At 35.7% G+C, this 16,089-nt stretch overlaps 1 protein-coding gene across 4 annotated transcripts in view; it reads left to right on the forward strand.

Moving 5' to 3' along the window:
* LOC116167841 (ATP-binding cassette sub-family G member 1) overlaps positions 1–16,089 on the forward strand; it is a 33,030-nt gene that overhangs the window by 12,865 nt on the left and 4,076 nt on the right. For all 4 annotated transcript variants that reach the window (XM_031483393.1, XM_031483394.1, XM_031483396.1 and 1 more), the window contains exons 3-4: positions 4,803–4,920; positions 4,971–5,163. In XM_031483393.1, coding sequence (XP_031339253.1) covers positions 4,803–4,920; positions 4,971–5,163 — 311 coding nt within the window. The remainder of the gene's footprint in view (positions 1–4,802; positions 4,921–4,970; positions 5,164–16,089) is intronic.

The raw sequence follows: 16,089 nt of genomic DNA on the forward strand, positions 1-16,089 counted from the left end.
TTCATACACTTTAAACAATTGAAAGAATGTTCCCTCAAAATCTGAGCCTTGTGGGAGCAAGTTATAAATTACCTAATATCCCGATGACAACTTTGCTAATATCTGGCACATATTTGCAACCCTCATAATTGGTTGTCTATGTTTCTTACACTAAACCTAAACATATCTAAATTACAACGTAGTACAATTGTAGCCTTAGAGTAGAATAAAATTTTTTTTTTCATTTTCAAAAATTTAAGGGATGATGACGGAGCCGCGAGATGCCTGCCAAAACGGTACTTTCTTTAATTGACTGCTAAGAAAACATCATTTGATAATTGTCTGGCTTTGTGGAAAACGGGTTTGTCGGATGGTTCGCGAACTCTCGCTTCCACTATTATGCCTACTGCATATTAATGATTATTATAAAATGTTGTTACCTGGGATTGTTAATTTGTCAAAAAGTTATAAAATAAACGCGTTCGATTTGTTGTTTTCAATTTAAAAATCAAAAAAAGGTTTCGATCGTTTCAACCCCCATTCACAACACTTTTTTGCCAGATTTGCGTTGCACAATAATATATCAAATTCGTCATCTAGATAGTTTCGAGTAAAGAATGTTTACTCAATGCGATTTTGTTTATCTATGAACTAGGTAGTATGTCATATAAAAATAAGGTGGTTTTGGAAAGTACCAAATTTTCGTCATTTTTAAGTATTGTATTAACCGATTATGTAACGTATTTGCGTAAAATCAAAAACGACTTATAGTTTTTATTATTTTATAAAGCAATTATAATAATAGTCTTAACTTTTTTTCGTTGACAACCTTCGCCCAACAAAAAATCTTTATGACTTATTTTGAAGATAATTATTTTACAATTTGCAATTTGGTTAGGTTCCGCACGTACTGGTAATATCAAGTATTTCAATTGGTATATAATAACTTTAATTGTTTTTTAAGGTTTAAATTGAGTATTGACGAGGACTTTATGCTGGATGTTCACCGCAAATCGATTACTTTATGACAAACTAATGCGAATAGATTTCTGAAATGAGTTATTCAATGAGCTTGTTTCAGTGTAAATATTTGAGCTTTCTTTGTGTTTCTGTTTTATCGGGAAGTTATCCCTTTGTTTTAAACGGCATGATTGGTTTTTTCAAACCTTGCCAAACTTTTAGTAAATTTAATGTCAGTATAGCCCAAATGGTCCAGTTCCGGAATTACTGATTTCCATTAATAATTTTTTCCCCCAACTAGATTCTCTGACTCCTTACGCCAGACTAGAAACTGGCGAGGAAAAAAATTGTCAGGAGTCAGGAGGAGTAATTGGACGGTTGGCGAACGACGACAATTATTTTTTGCGGATTGTCACAGGCGGTGTACTCATTAAAGCTCTCCGTAAAAGATAAGAACCCAGTCTCCGTCAGGAAAATTGATGGCGACAATCTTTTGGGAGTATATGAGAACGTTTTGATTAATGAATACATTGTAAAGAGACCACGATTAATAGTGCAGTTTATGGAAGCACGATTAAACGCTTGAGGAAGGCCCTTAACCTTAACCAAAAGACCCAATTCATGGCCAATAAATGCACGACAATTAAAAGGTCTATATAGACGCCGTGTTAAAGCCATTATCGCCAACCGTAGCTTCACAGAATTACCGCTGCCACCCTACTCATCTAAAAAATGCATTAGGAAATAGTGTAGATGGTATTTACGTAGAGAAACAACATTTTGGAAGCTTTGTACGGTTTCCTTCAGGTAGAAAATAAAAAAAAATGCCTTCGTAGCATATAATAAATAGGAAAATTATCAGCAACAGATTACATTACCAATAATATGTTATTTGAATGGGTACATTGGCACAAACCGTTTGCCAAAAAGAGCATGGTCTTAACCTTCACCTTCAACAGTGAACTCTCGTTAGGTGTTGATTTCTAATTTTTTACCCGCATGATTGGTCAAAAAACGTTTACACTTTATTCATTATTAATCAACCATAACCAAACAGCTTTCCATTTTTTAATTCTCAATCGCGATCCGTACCATTCATTCTTCTATGTGTTAATTAATCAAATTGACGTGCAAAATGTAGGAAAACTTTTGCAAGACACCGAACCATACCCGAATTTATAATACTCATTTATTTTCGGAATCTCGTGGGTGTCATTGAAGCTAGGTCGTGTCGTTTATTGTCAACACTATCGTTCAGCAAACAAGCTTGCTTACAATGGGATTTCTGGGGAAGCTATTTAGATTTGCATAATTCCCAAAATGATGAAGATTAAAGAAAGTTTATAAGTATACGCAAACTTTTGTAAATAAACCTACTCATTCGCATTAACAATGCCGGTAATTACTCACCAGTGATAACAACTTCCTTTAAGTAGGTGTCACACGATGATAAGCGGCAACCTTTAATCAGCACGTGTCCCATTGAGTCAAAGCTTGGTAAATATAACAAAAAAGCGAAATTGAGGGCAAGGTAATGCTTTCTTTAAATTGCGTGTCCGGCGGGTAAAACGCGTAAATGTGTAGAATCCAAAGGAAAGTTGTTCATGACCTTTGCTAATAAACAATGTTAGTTCAATTTTATTTGTAAACATTTTGCGTTCGTTCTTTATTGATTTTTCGCATTATAATGTTATCAATCGAACAATCTAATTGAAAATTATGAATTATTTGATTTAATTTGCAACTTACATTTCGTAAAAGTGAACTCTCTTGGTGCTTGATTTGATTTCGATGGAACTAGCTATTGAAATTGTCCAATTAATTTTGTGGTCCGAACGCAAATGTGCCTGACCAAAAATAAGAACGCAAATTTGGTGCGCTGCCTGATCCTCAGCAGCTGTTTCACTCAATCAAAAAAATCATTGGTTTGCGAACGTAAATGTCCCTGAGCAAAAATAAGAACGCAAATTTGGTGCACTGCCTGATGCTTTCTTCAAGTGTTCAATCGAGCTTTCATAAACCTAACCATTAATCGTGGTCCTTTACTCAATAAGCAACACGCCCTTACAGTCCCAAAAAATGGTCGCCTAAGACTGGGCTTTCACATTTTGTGTGTTTGGAGAGCCCTTATGGACCCACTGCATTGATTCTTGTTTTGTGAGAGGGTCCAAGTGAAACACATGCGTTTTGTAACCTATAATAATACAGGAAAAATATCCAAAAATAAATTATCAACCTCGTCGTATTAATCTCTAATCTTTTCATCCCTTAGCGCTAGGACGAAATATCTAAAATCTAAAATTGCATAGTAGAGCAAGTGACATACTTTCGCAATCTTTGCTCTACTATAATTTAGGAACCTGGCTATGAATATATGCGCTTTCGAAAATATTTCATATTCAAGCTTCAAACACGCTTTTGGTTTATTTTATCGGAATCTCGTTTTTTTTCTCAGATTTTTTTAAGTAAAACCTGGGACAATTTTTGTAGGTTGTACACAGAAAAATAAGGTTTTTCGAATACCCGAATAAAAATTTTAGGTTGCTTTTTGAAAAAAAGAGTTCGATACCGTTGCGGCTCTTTTTTCAAAAATCCGGCCCGTTATTTTCCTTTTCCGTATACGTAATATACGTATCCAAAATTTAATTTATATTCAATATCTGATAATTGCAATTGTCAAACGAGCTCGCTGCATTAGAAAAGATGCAAATTGTAACTGATTCAAGGCAAATGTTTTTTTTGGAACAGTTTTTTCCGAGGTTTTTTCCCCTAGTTATTGAATCAAAATTGATTTCTCAAAATTTATCTCAAACGAACGGTTTGACTGACTTCCTAAATAAAAATTGAAATAGACTACCATCACCAAGGCACCGAAACGAAATGGTTTTAGGCTCTTTCTAACAAATTTTAAAAGCTGATTTTTAATACGCAACCGCTAGCTTTTTAAGAAGGATAGAAAATATAGGCTTGGCATTTTGAACAAAAATTTAGCTGAGGATTCAAGTTACAAACTGCTTCATGGCAAATTGGTGTCTTCTCCCCAATGGTTAGAAAAACAGTGGCTTTCGATGGTGGCTTGTATGATCAAAAATCAAAGAATGAGGGGAGTATTCAAATATAACTCTCGCCAGGAAAGATTGCCGGTCACAGCACACCTTGTGTCTTCCGGAATAGGATCGTGCCGATGTTGAACGAAAAGTCTTTTTGTTCAACATTGACACGATACTATCCCGGAAGTCGCGCACATCTTTAGATCTTTAGATTAGTTCTCAGTTTAAAAGCACCCTAAGAAGATGGGGATCTTAAAACCTTATTACCTAAACGTAAAGTATAAAGCATAATGAGTTATATTTCTCTGCCACGCACCCATTGGTTCAAGTAACTTAACCTGTTTAGGATCTCATATATTTTTCACGAAACCTGCGTGGTTTTTGATACCACAGTATTCTTAGAAATATGTTTTCATTGGAAAATTCGCTTTTATTTCATTATTACGTGGTTTGAATCTTAATCTCAACTCATCTATCGGTTTTCGTTTGGTAATTAGAATTCAATCAATAAATACAGATGAAGTAGGTATTATTTTATTGATTCGGCTCATATGTATTGCCGTCATTCACCATTTATTATTATTTACTCGTCAAACCATTTCCTAACCTGTACAATATTCTATACGCATAGAACGAGTACACCAAATGCATTATTTATGGCTTTGCATACTGGTTACATCGTTAATGAATTAATTATGCTGTAATTATCAAATGAAAATTGCATCCATTAATTGTAACAAGCGTAATTATCTCATCATAACATGTGCAGCCGTGATTGTTGACTGCTGGCTAAACTTGATTTTTGTATTTCAGAAAAAAAGCGCATCCTTCATGGAGTCTCCGGAGTGTTTAAATCCGGCGAGCTTTCGACGATCATGGGACCGTCGGGCGCGGGTAAGACGACTCTGCTCAATGTACTCGCGGGATACGTGTAAGTATTAGGGGTGGCTTGAGCGTCGTGAACTTATAGAAACTCTGCAGTACAAGGGGCAGCTCAGGTGTCGTACGCATCAATGACAGTGTAAGAGACGGAAGCGACCGATTTCGTAAATTGACGGCCTATATTCCGCAAGAAGAGGAGCTGAGGTTGAACCTAACCCCAATTGAAGCCATGAATTTTGCTGTTCATTTGAAGTTAGGCTATACGATGTCGATCAAAGCCAAAGTTGAGCACGTAAGGGTCTATTCTGGTATTTTTGCACTGAATTTACACTGAAATACACACATTATCATTTACCATCATATAGGCCATAGGGGGAACAAAATCAGTGCGTAAAGTCAATGGTTTTCCATTGTGTACAAGTGTAATTAGGCGGACAGAGTCAATCAACCGAATCTTGCCCAATAATTAGTGATAAAGAGATAAGCGTTGTCCCAATAATGAGTACAAGCGGTGCGAAGTACACAAATTTGAACTTTATTACCTACTCTAATGTTAATGCAATCAGGTATTATTTATTTGTGATACGGGATATTAACCAAAGGTAACTGGCAATTTTCAAACCGTGTGCTGTTTTGTCCTTTGCTTTGAAATATAGGAAGCTGCGATATAGAGAGTACCTATACTTTTAACATCATTACTCATAGCCAAAAGAAAACAAAAAATTTGAATTGTAATATTTCAAGGTTCAAATGTTCAGGGCTAAAGGGGATCGCTGTCCCGCGATCAAATACCGATCATTGGTCGAAAATACGCGAGTTGTGGGCTCTAGAAGTTTAATGCGTCAAATGTATCGTTTTTCAGAAATGACTGGCTCAATTGTCGTCCGATACAGTTGACATTTTGACGATCCCTTCAAGAAACGATGGTGTTTCGTTAAAAAAAGAACAAGAATTAGCTGTATTTCGCCAGAGGGAACCGCTGCACTCTATAAATAACTTTTTTTAATTGCTTAATTTGAAGTTTAGTAAGCAGTGTCGGGAATATATTTCTGAAATTTTATGACGATAGGTATCATAGTTCCTGAGAAAAAAATAAAACATAGACATGGGCATTCTTAAAATATTCTTTTCATGGCAGCACATTGCACCATATTTGAAAAAAACATCCGTGTAAATCTGAGACGCATTAATACATCATACATTATTTACACTCACAGATCAAATCTAAATTCTCCTGTAAGTGTGTTTGTGACTGAAATCCTAAACGGATGGTCGGAGTTTTATGAAATTTTGTATGTCCCCAGATGGTTTAAATTTAGAATTGAGCCTAACTTTTTTCGTTGATGTCGCTTTCTATTTCCTCGTCTGCGATTTCCGGTTCAGTTCTGAAAGTGTCAGCTAAGCAATTTTCAAACGCGTCAACCTTGTCTTTATCCGATCTGGCCCATTCTCTGATAGCTATGCGGATTGGTGGTACATGTACTTGTGAGTTGTGGCCTCTATACTCTATAGCTTTTTTGTTGTCTGTTACAGAGAGGGTTGTTATGATGTTAGGTAATGCTCGAACGAGTTGTTTTGTGCTTCCCGGAGTGTCATTTTTAATGTTCTGTTATAAGTATGCTGATCTAAAACGCCCTATAGTCATTTGCCAGGTTCTTCTGGCGCATTTTTTTTCAGTGGTAAGTTGGTGAATGTGTAAGGGTACACTAGTAATATTCGAGGCACATTTTTTCAAATTTTGAAGGCGAAGTGTAGGGCCCCACTAAATGATCTGTCTTCATTTTAAAGTTGTAAAAATTTGGAAATGCCTAGAGAACTTTTTTGCAACAAAAATTCCTGCTTTTAAAAATACAAGGATTGATTTAGTCCCGTTACTCCTCGGCCAGGTCTGCAATTCTGTGTTTGGGTAAGGAAAACTGCTTGACAAATTTTCAGCGTGCCTTAAATACCTATCCACAAATGTCTACCAGTCCTCAGCACACGCGCCTGCTCAATACGTGTGTAATTGTGTATCGTTTGAAATGCAAATTATCGGTATATTTTATAAATAAGCACCGAAAACCCCAAATTGAACCTGAATTTATGAAAACATTTAACTTATTTCGAAGAAATTGAAGTCCACCTTATACATTTTGCTACATTTATTCAGGGGGTGGCACATGTATACTTGTAATTATCAATTCATGAATAACCACCCCTAAATTAAACTTATGTGTATCCACTACGTTTAGTTAAAGACAATGTCTAAGCTTAAAAACTATTTCCAAGGGAAATAAGGCGTATGTGTATATCATTGCTGAAGCCGGAGTTATTTAAGAATCAATACAGTTCCATAATAACCATCCCTAAACTAGACTGTACGAGCTCATTACGTTTAATTAAAAGAAACAACACGTTTGAGGGCGAAGGGACTTCAGTGCATTTTTGTGTGGCAGATCAGTATTCTATTAGCCACTTTCGACTCAACCATCAATAACAGATCGTGTCGGGGACTACCACATTCCCTTTGACGTTCCGTTCACCCGCAATTCGCGTTTGAAGATTTGGCTCCACCATCAGGAAGATCGTGTCGGGGGCTACCACATTCCCTTTGACGGTACCCCCTTCCGACGTCCCGTTTACCCGCAATTCGCGTTTGAAGATTTGACTCCACCATCAGGAAGATCGTGTCGGGGGCTACCACATTTCCTTTGACGGTACCCCCTTCCGACGTCCCGTTCACCCGCAATTCGCGTTTGAAGATTTGACTCCACCATCAGGAAGATCGTGTCGGGGGCTACCACATTCCCTTTGGCGGTACCCACTTCCGACGTCCCGTTCACCCACCATTCGCGGTTGAAGATTTGACTACACCATCAGTAAGATCGTGTCGCGGGCTACCACTTTCCCTTTGACGGTACCCACTTCCGACGTCCCGTTCACCCTCAATTCGCGTTTGAAGATTTGACTCCACCATCAGGAAGATCGTGACGGGGGCTACCACATTCCCTTTGACGGTACCCCCTTCCGACGTCCCGTTCACCCTCAATTCGCGTTTGAAGATTTGACTCCACCATCAGGAAGATCGTGTCGGGGGCTACCACATTCCCGTTGACGGTACCCCCTTCCGACGTCCCGTTCACTCGCAATTCACTTCTATTGGCGACACGAGAAAGAGAGACAGCGATTCGAGATTTACGAAACGTTAAACCGCGTGAGTTCGCAACGGAAGGTAAAAGGCGCCCGAAGTTGACTACTTCTCGAAGACGCGCGCGCGCGCCTCGCAAAAGGTCGTTAATTTCGCCCCTAGGACAAAAAACAAAATTCCGCCACGCAGGAGTTGTGCGCGTTTACAACATCTTTCCGACGACACCAATTTCAAAAGAATCGGACCAAAACTGTAGTAGAAGATAGGAAAAAACTGAAAAACCTTCACGTTAGTATACTACGCTCGAGGATGACGCCCAGATGTCGCCAACCCCACATCATGTAGCCATGTCCCTAAGGTTGACAAATTTCACGGCCCTGTAGATACACGTACACCCGTTGCCTTTCTACAAGAGTTGTTCTACGCGCCCACATGTGCTGCCAGCCAGCCAGCCAGCCAGCCATCCAGCCAGCCAAAGTGAGATTAAAAGCTACTTTTTACAAATAAATTTGCAAAAATGCGCTAAAAATCGCGTCCTATATTCATAAAAGGACTGGTTCTTGCATTATTTCGGCTACATAAATTCGCCCTCGCTCTCAAAGAAAAATTCCCTTCGCAAGGAGAGGAGTGAAATGCGAAATTTTCCTTTATTATTTTCCAACATAATTAATAAGGATTTTCACACAAATGGAGGGGAAGGGTAAATTGATATTCCAGAGCGAGATATTAGGGCGAATAGCACAGAACAAATATTACGCAGGAGGATTTCCGAAGCCCAATATTCTCGAGGAACGAACTGCATTGCGGATAGAAAAGTGATATTAATTTAATCTTAAACAACGGTGTCAATGTGCTTATTCCTGCTCGAAATGAATTATTTAAAAAAAGGTTCCACTTTAATTAAATCAGTTAGGATTAAGCATTTTTGAAAAATGTATGATTTTAAACATTTTATTAAAATATGTAATTGTAATTTTGAACCAAGAGCCCTTTCCGCAAAATAATAAATAAACCGGTCATTATATCTGAGGCGTATAGGATCAAAACCGGACATGTCACATATTTTAACAAAATGAAGTGAGATATACGTTTTGTACATTGAGGCGTGTTTTAGATTTCATTAGATTCAAAAGCGGACATGTCCCATGAAATTCTGATACAAAAACGGATATGTCCATTTGAACCAATAACGTTCTGGCATTGTGTCATGTGATCATGAATTTATTGAGGAAGTTTCTTGCATATAAGTGGCGTGGCCCCTTTTTTGTGCTTTTTTTATATAAAATTTATTTTCATTTTTAATAAATTTTTGATTATGTTGCAATTGCGTTAGTTTTTTTTACTGAAAAAATAAGCATAGGTATTGTAACTCAAAAATCCGTCATATTTAGTTTCAGAACCAGACATGTCCACATTTTGGGTGCAAATTCGACCAAACCCTAATTTAATTAATTAATAACTCATTTAATAATCAAAATATTCTTATTGTTTCTTGAGTAAGTATCATTTTTTTGGGTTTTTGGGTAGATCTGCAACTCAAACCAAGAATTTTTATGATTCGAATCCACTGGACAGATTATTCCGTTTTTTGGAAAACCATAATCATGTGACATGTCCGGTTTTGATCCTGTACGCCTCATCTATTCCTATTGGAATGCTGCTCGGAATTGTGGATTAATTCATTATAACTGAATTCAAATTTGAATAGTTGGCAAATTGATTTGTAAATAACTTGAATTAATTTCTATTTTTGGAAGGCCTTGTCCTGCTTTGACCTTAAGTCAGAAATAACTACCGCATGTTTTGGAAAGAAGGCCCCAAAGAAATGGGCTGTTGGTTGGTGTGGAGGCAACATACCAGGTGAATATTTCAAAACCGAACATATAAAATGAACATGGGAAAAACGTTTTTTGCAGATCATTGATTGAAAGGATTGAAATAGCTTTTGACACAGACGCTCATTAAAATGCACGGAAAACAAATATGGCCTACTAGAGTAACTAGTTCCGCAGTAAATGTTGTTTATTATAAACCCCTTTTCCTCCGTGAAATACATTTTACAAAACAATTAATGCCAGTTGTCATAAACTGATTTTGATTTGGACGACATTATTTGTAGTATGAACATTGTGTGAACAATATCAATATTATTCGCATTGCGGCAAGTGACATTTCGTGAATATAATTCTGGGTAACGGATGGTCTCTTGACTACTTATAAATTTGTCCATTTAAATTATTTGAAATTAATTAATCATCAATGCCCATTATTTTGGCTTATAGATTCTAGAGAACAGATGTTTGATAAGATAATAATTAGTAATTTGTATACTAAGATTAGAAGAAGCCTGCCACAATCAAAAAGTACTGTACCACAATTGCTACAATCTTGGTATAGTTTCAGATTATCTCAAACATGTAGGACAAGATCAAGGTGAAAACGCTTGATTCATAACCCAGAAACGAATTAAATGCAAATTGTAAGTTTACGGTACACAACCCAAAATCGTAAACGTGCTTTATTGGCGAACATTAAATAAGATTTTATTGCTTTATTATTTTTGGGTAGTTTATGGTGCAGATTATTCACTTATTAAGTTACGACCACTTAAATTATGTAGGTATTATGTAACTTTCAGGTAAATTTAGTGGGTGGCGAACGTTTTTCTTGTCGTTGGTAATTAAGTAATTTCATAAAAAAACATTAATTCGTTATACTTATAGCAGAATAAAATCAGTGGATAATGTATATAATTGTCCTGTCGTGGAGGTATGACTGCCAAAACACGTTGCGTTTCAGACCAAGAGACTATAATTAGCTGCATATTGCAGTCAATAACAAATTTGTTGGGGCATATTCGCGTCTTTCATTCATCCCTTTTACTTTTACTGACTTTACTGGATTCAGCAATATGAAATTCAGGTTCTGCTCCACTGGAAAGTACATATCATCGCATTCGAGAGTAAGAACTTTTTGTTTCCCTGCCCCTCTCATTTGGAATTAATTTACCCTCCGCCATGCCACGGAACTAGAAGTATACGGGCACAGGAAGAAGCATGGCAGACCAAGGCAAACACCGAAAGCCTCCAAAGTGATCGATGGAAAAGGATACCTAGTGTAAAATGACCACGCACTTGATATCTATTGTTTCTCACGGTTTATGTGTCCTTAATGCATTGTGAATGTTAAAAACCAGACATTTTTAACTTAATGCCATTGAATAATTTTGTAGCTTATACAACGAATGGAAATTGCTCTTACCATGAATGACACAATTTATAAAAAGTTAACGAGTTGTTTTTAATCATAAATTATGCAGAATTCATAAAATTTGCAAAATATTTCTGACCACTTTCTTTACCTACATTAAATTTGGTAATCGGCACGCACGTTATTATTCCCCCTTTGTCGAAAAAAAAATTTGAAAGTTTGCCAAGTTATAGAAACAGAAAAAGTTATGTCGTATTTAGATGTGTAAATAATTGCCAATTATATACGCCTGAAGGCGTTGAACGAAGCACTTCTTTGTGGATTATATTTTTGGTGGCTTGCCTAAAGATTACCTAAGAGCGGAGAGACTTATTCAAATTAATTACCTAATTACTAATTTTATGCAAGTGTCATAAACGGAGGTGGTGAAATGCAATAAATGGAAGGTTAGTCTAAAATTTTATTGGAAAGGTTGTGAAAGAACAAAAATAGAATGTCTATAATTAGGTGCAGGCGCTAATGGCGCTAATTTTAATCTTTGGCCAGGTGTTGTGTTTTACGTTTACAGGTTGTACTTCTTTCAGTAGAATTTAAATTAACGTAATGAGGTATTTGGGGGTCACAAAGGAATTTATGAGTTGCTGCAGGTGAATTCAAAGCACTTGCTGGAAATCACTTTATCAACTCTGTATATTAATGTAACAAAGTACTTAGTAAAGGGTCGATGTCGAGCGCAACAGCTGGTAAACCTCCCCATGGTCCTCATAGCTTGTAATCATACTAGGGATTTTGTTGTCTAGATTAATTAGTTTGGAAGTTATTCCCCAAACGCTCCAAAATGTGCGTTTCTTTGTAATATTTTCTTCAGCAACCATAGCAAGATGGAATTAGGGCGTTGAGTTTGCCTTTTTTGATTTAAAAAAATGTTTAAATAAAAGCAAGCTTGATTTGTGACAATTGGAAGCATTAAAGTGCACAATGAATTTTGTTAAGCAGAATGTGCTGAAGATGAATTTCCTCGGCATTTTATCTTGAGCTATTATATTCGTTGTGAGCGAACATTCTCCGTGGGAGATTGAAGAAGTGAATACTTTGGACAGGAATATTATAAGGTGCAAGTTAATCTGGAATAAGGGGAAATTAAGCAGCATTGAATTTTGTTGGAGCAGAACGGAAATTTCCAAGCTGCCATTTTCATCGTCCTTTTTCCGTCCTGATTCCTGAACATCAGACGAGCAATGCACTAAGCACTAAGCAGCATAGGAAGCGCTGAGAAACATGGATATGTTTAAAAAATAGAATATAAAATACAATAGTAAAAACCATACTCACTCACAAACTTGGACGAGTTTAGAGTGAATCAAAAATACTGGTGTACAAATGGCCACCCTCAGAAGATCGTGTCAAATTTCTAGGCGAGAACACATTCCACGCAATTTTCTTATTTTCTTAGCCTTGGTTGAAACCTCGCCCACATTAAAATAAAGACCAAAAATAAAATAAATTCTTTTGAACCAACGAAAAGAAATCAAGATTAATATTAAATTGTTTGTGTTTCCCAGTGTCTGTAGGAAACCTTTTGAAAGTTTACAATTTTACATGTATCGCATTTCTGTAAATTTGCTGCTACTTTGGAAAGGACCTGGGTGCAGATATTGAAATATAATCAGCACGTAGTTTAGATTTGATGAATAAGCCTTTAGGTTCTTTAATCCTTCGTAGATTTTACAAAGAATTTGTTGTGTGTTAGTGATTCTGCGGAGTACACAGATATGCCCTTAGATTCTGTAGAGTGAGAGGACAATTTGTCACATTCTTTAGAGATTCTGCAAATACGTAATAATTAATAAGGAAAGAATTAATCAAGGCAATTAAGCAACCACTTATAAACAGGTCAATTTCTTTCAAACTTGCAATTAATATAGAGACTGGTTTAGCAATACAATCATTAGGGCAATTAATTTATTTATGGCATTTACCCTTGTATAGATTACACTTCGAACCGTTAAGACACAATTTATCACAGCAATTAATTCTAAACTTTAAATTTATTAAGCTAATAGTATATAAATAATGTATGTTATTATACCAATAAGTTACGAAAAAAATTCTGCAATCCTCGTTTGTAAGCAAGCATACCCAATTTCATTAAAAAAAATTGCCAAAAGGGCAGGGCGATAAACAAAAATAATTTCAGAATAAGTAATGGTATTTCATTTTTGGTAAAAACTGAAATTCTGTTTTATTTTAAAAGGTAGAAAAAAATAGTCCTGGACTTAAATTTTAAAGAAAAAATCACTGACGCAAACAGAATTCAGCTATCCCTAATTGTTAGGCCGCTAGGGGGCGTTTCTCGAATTTAATCGATTTGTGCAATGCCCCATAACTTTCTTATTATTAAAGATAATTGATTATGGAAAATTGTCGTTTTAAACAATCCTGTCATCTTTTCTTCGCCATGAAAACCTAGATGTCTGCATTAAACATATGTTAATGTATAAAATGTCATATTCCAAATAATATTTAATATAAATATAACGAGTGATACATCAAAATTTAGGAAATTTTATGCTCTTTCAATAACTGGAAAATGTATAGGGTGGTTCGTATGAAAAATGTAGTTTAGGATCGTATAAGAAAAACTAAGCACCCTGTATAAAAACTATGTAACGCGTGAGATTCTACATAAAAAAGTGCTCTGTGCTGAAATCCATTATCGTTAATGATAAAAAAGTTACGGAGCATTAAAGAAATCGAGTAATTTCGAACCCCCACCCCCAGCGGCCAAACCGAGGGGTAATTCGCAGGGGAAATCTCTGTGCACTAGTGAGGAAATCACGAGGAAGTCATGATGAAATCACTAGAAATCGGAGGAAATCAAGGGACATCACGGGAAATCATTGGAAATCAAGGAAATGTAGAAGGAAATCAAAGACCATTCAAGGGAAATCATTTACAAATGCTGAATGCTCATGCGCAGTTGCGTTACTCAAAATGTTGTGTGAACGTTTTTTAGTTTATACGCTAAAAATAAGTGATTGTATGTTTAGTTTAGGTACATCCGAGTTTACATCTGAATTTATACGGTAAGAAGTATTTGTGAATCGTGTTACAACTTGCCTTTCATTCCTTTTGGTTTTTAACGGTTTATATTAAAATATGTAGAGTTGCTTTTTGCGAAAATAAAAGTACGTAATAAACATGTGGAGCCCGTGACTTCATTGGCGCCGATATTTTCGCAATTAGTCCAGGTTAAATAGCTTTAAAATAATTTAATTTCAAAAAAATTAGTTACCGGGCGAAACTGGGTTTTTCAGGCAGGTGAAATGAATAGAAATTGGGAAAAAATAATTAAAACAGCTGAATTTTTCCGTGGGTGAAATCAGGGGGGTTGAAAGGGGTGGAAAGTGGTGTTTTGCAAATTGTGGCAAAACTATTAATTTTAGACGAAAATGTTAAATGTAAAAGTAATATAAATTACAAAAATGAGCAACTTTTGTATCTACACCATTTTCACATAACCTCCAATTTTCCTAGAAAAACCGGAAAAACTGTTTTTTTTCGTTTTTTATTCTTATTTTTGCAAAAAAATGTCGTAGGGGTATGAAATTTGTGAGAAACATAGCTTGTTTTCTAATAAAAAAAGATAATAAATTAAAAATTAATTAAAATAAAAATTTCGGGCCTGTAAAGTTGAACCGTTTCCAAGATCTCACGATTTCTGAAAAAAACCACCTATTTTTCAAGGGTAAAATAAAAAAATCTATTTTTTTTCATCATACAGAGGTGCGCGGGGTAGCAAAATTTTCGTAACGTAAATTTTAAGAAAAGCGGCAAAAACTGGGGGACCAGTTTTAAGATATACCGTTTTTGACAATAGGTAAATAGCTTTTTTTTGCAACTAAATTAACGTATTGGATCCGCGCCAATAAAAAGTTTTTGAAATCTGTCTTCTCTCTCCTCTTTAATGTTGCTAAAATATTTTCTTTTATTTCCCAGTGCCCAACTGCCTTAATTAAAACATCTTTATTATTTCTTTTTTCTGCATTTTTATCGCAATAAAAGCAATTCAAAGTAAATCGAATTCTTTTGCTTCCAGAACAATTTGTTTTTGTTCACTAACTCTTCTTCCTGCCTATTTTACAGCTGATGGGATTAAGCTGGGCCTGTTGATCGTTAATTTACAGGAATTAAGAATAAATCCTCATAAAGTTTATTCCAGGTTTTACATCTCAAATCATTTGCTTTGGCCAATGACCGGTAAAACTAACGTTCTTATTGCAGATTTTGCAAGTTTTCAACAGGCCCAACGCAATTGCATCAGCTATAAAACAGGCAGGAAGAAGAGTCAGTGACCAAAAAGAAATTGTTCAGGAATCAGGAAGCAAGATAATCCGATTTTATTTCGATTTGCTTTTATTGAGGTAAAAATGCAGAAAAAAGAAATAATAAAAATGTTTTAACTAAAACAGTTGAGCATAAGATACCAAAAAAGAATATTTAAGCAAACATTAAAGAAGCAAGAAGAAAGATTTCGAAAAAATCTTTATTAAGATCCAACATGTTGATTTATCATGTCAAAAACCGTGTATGTCTTAATACTGTTTTTCCAGTTTTTGGCGATTTTCTCGAATTTTTGCTATAGGAATAATATTTTTTAAATTTTGTTTATTAAAATATAAGTCTTCCCGAAAATTTTGCTACCCCGTGTACCTCTGTACGATGAAAAAAAAATAGATTTTTCATCGGTTTGAAAAAGAGGTGGTTTTTTTCAGAAATCGTGAGATCTTGGAAACGGTTCGACTTTACGGGCCCAAAAAATTATCTTCTTTTTTATCAAAACAAGCTATGTTTCCTCCAAATTTCAAACCCCTACGACAT

Source organism: Photinus pyralis, unplaced genomic scaffold (genome assembly GCF_008802855.1).
Source record: "Photinus pyralis isolate 1611_PpyrPB1 unplaced genomic scaffold, Ppyr1.3 Ppyr1.4_LG4, whole genome shotgun sequence".
NCBI classification, from domain to species: Eukaryota; Metazoa; Arthropoda; class Insecta; order Coleoptera; family Lampyridae; genus Photinus; species Photinus pyralis.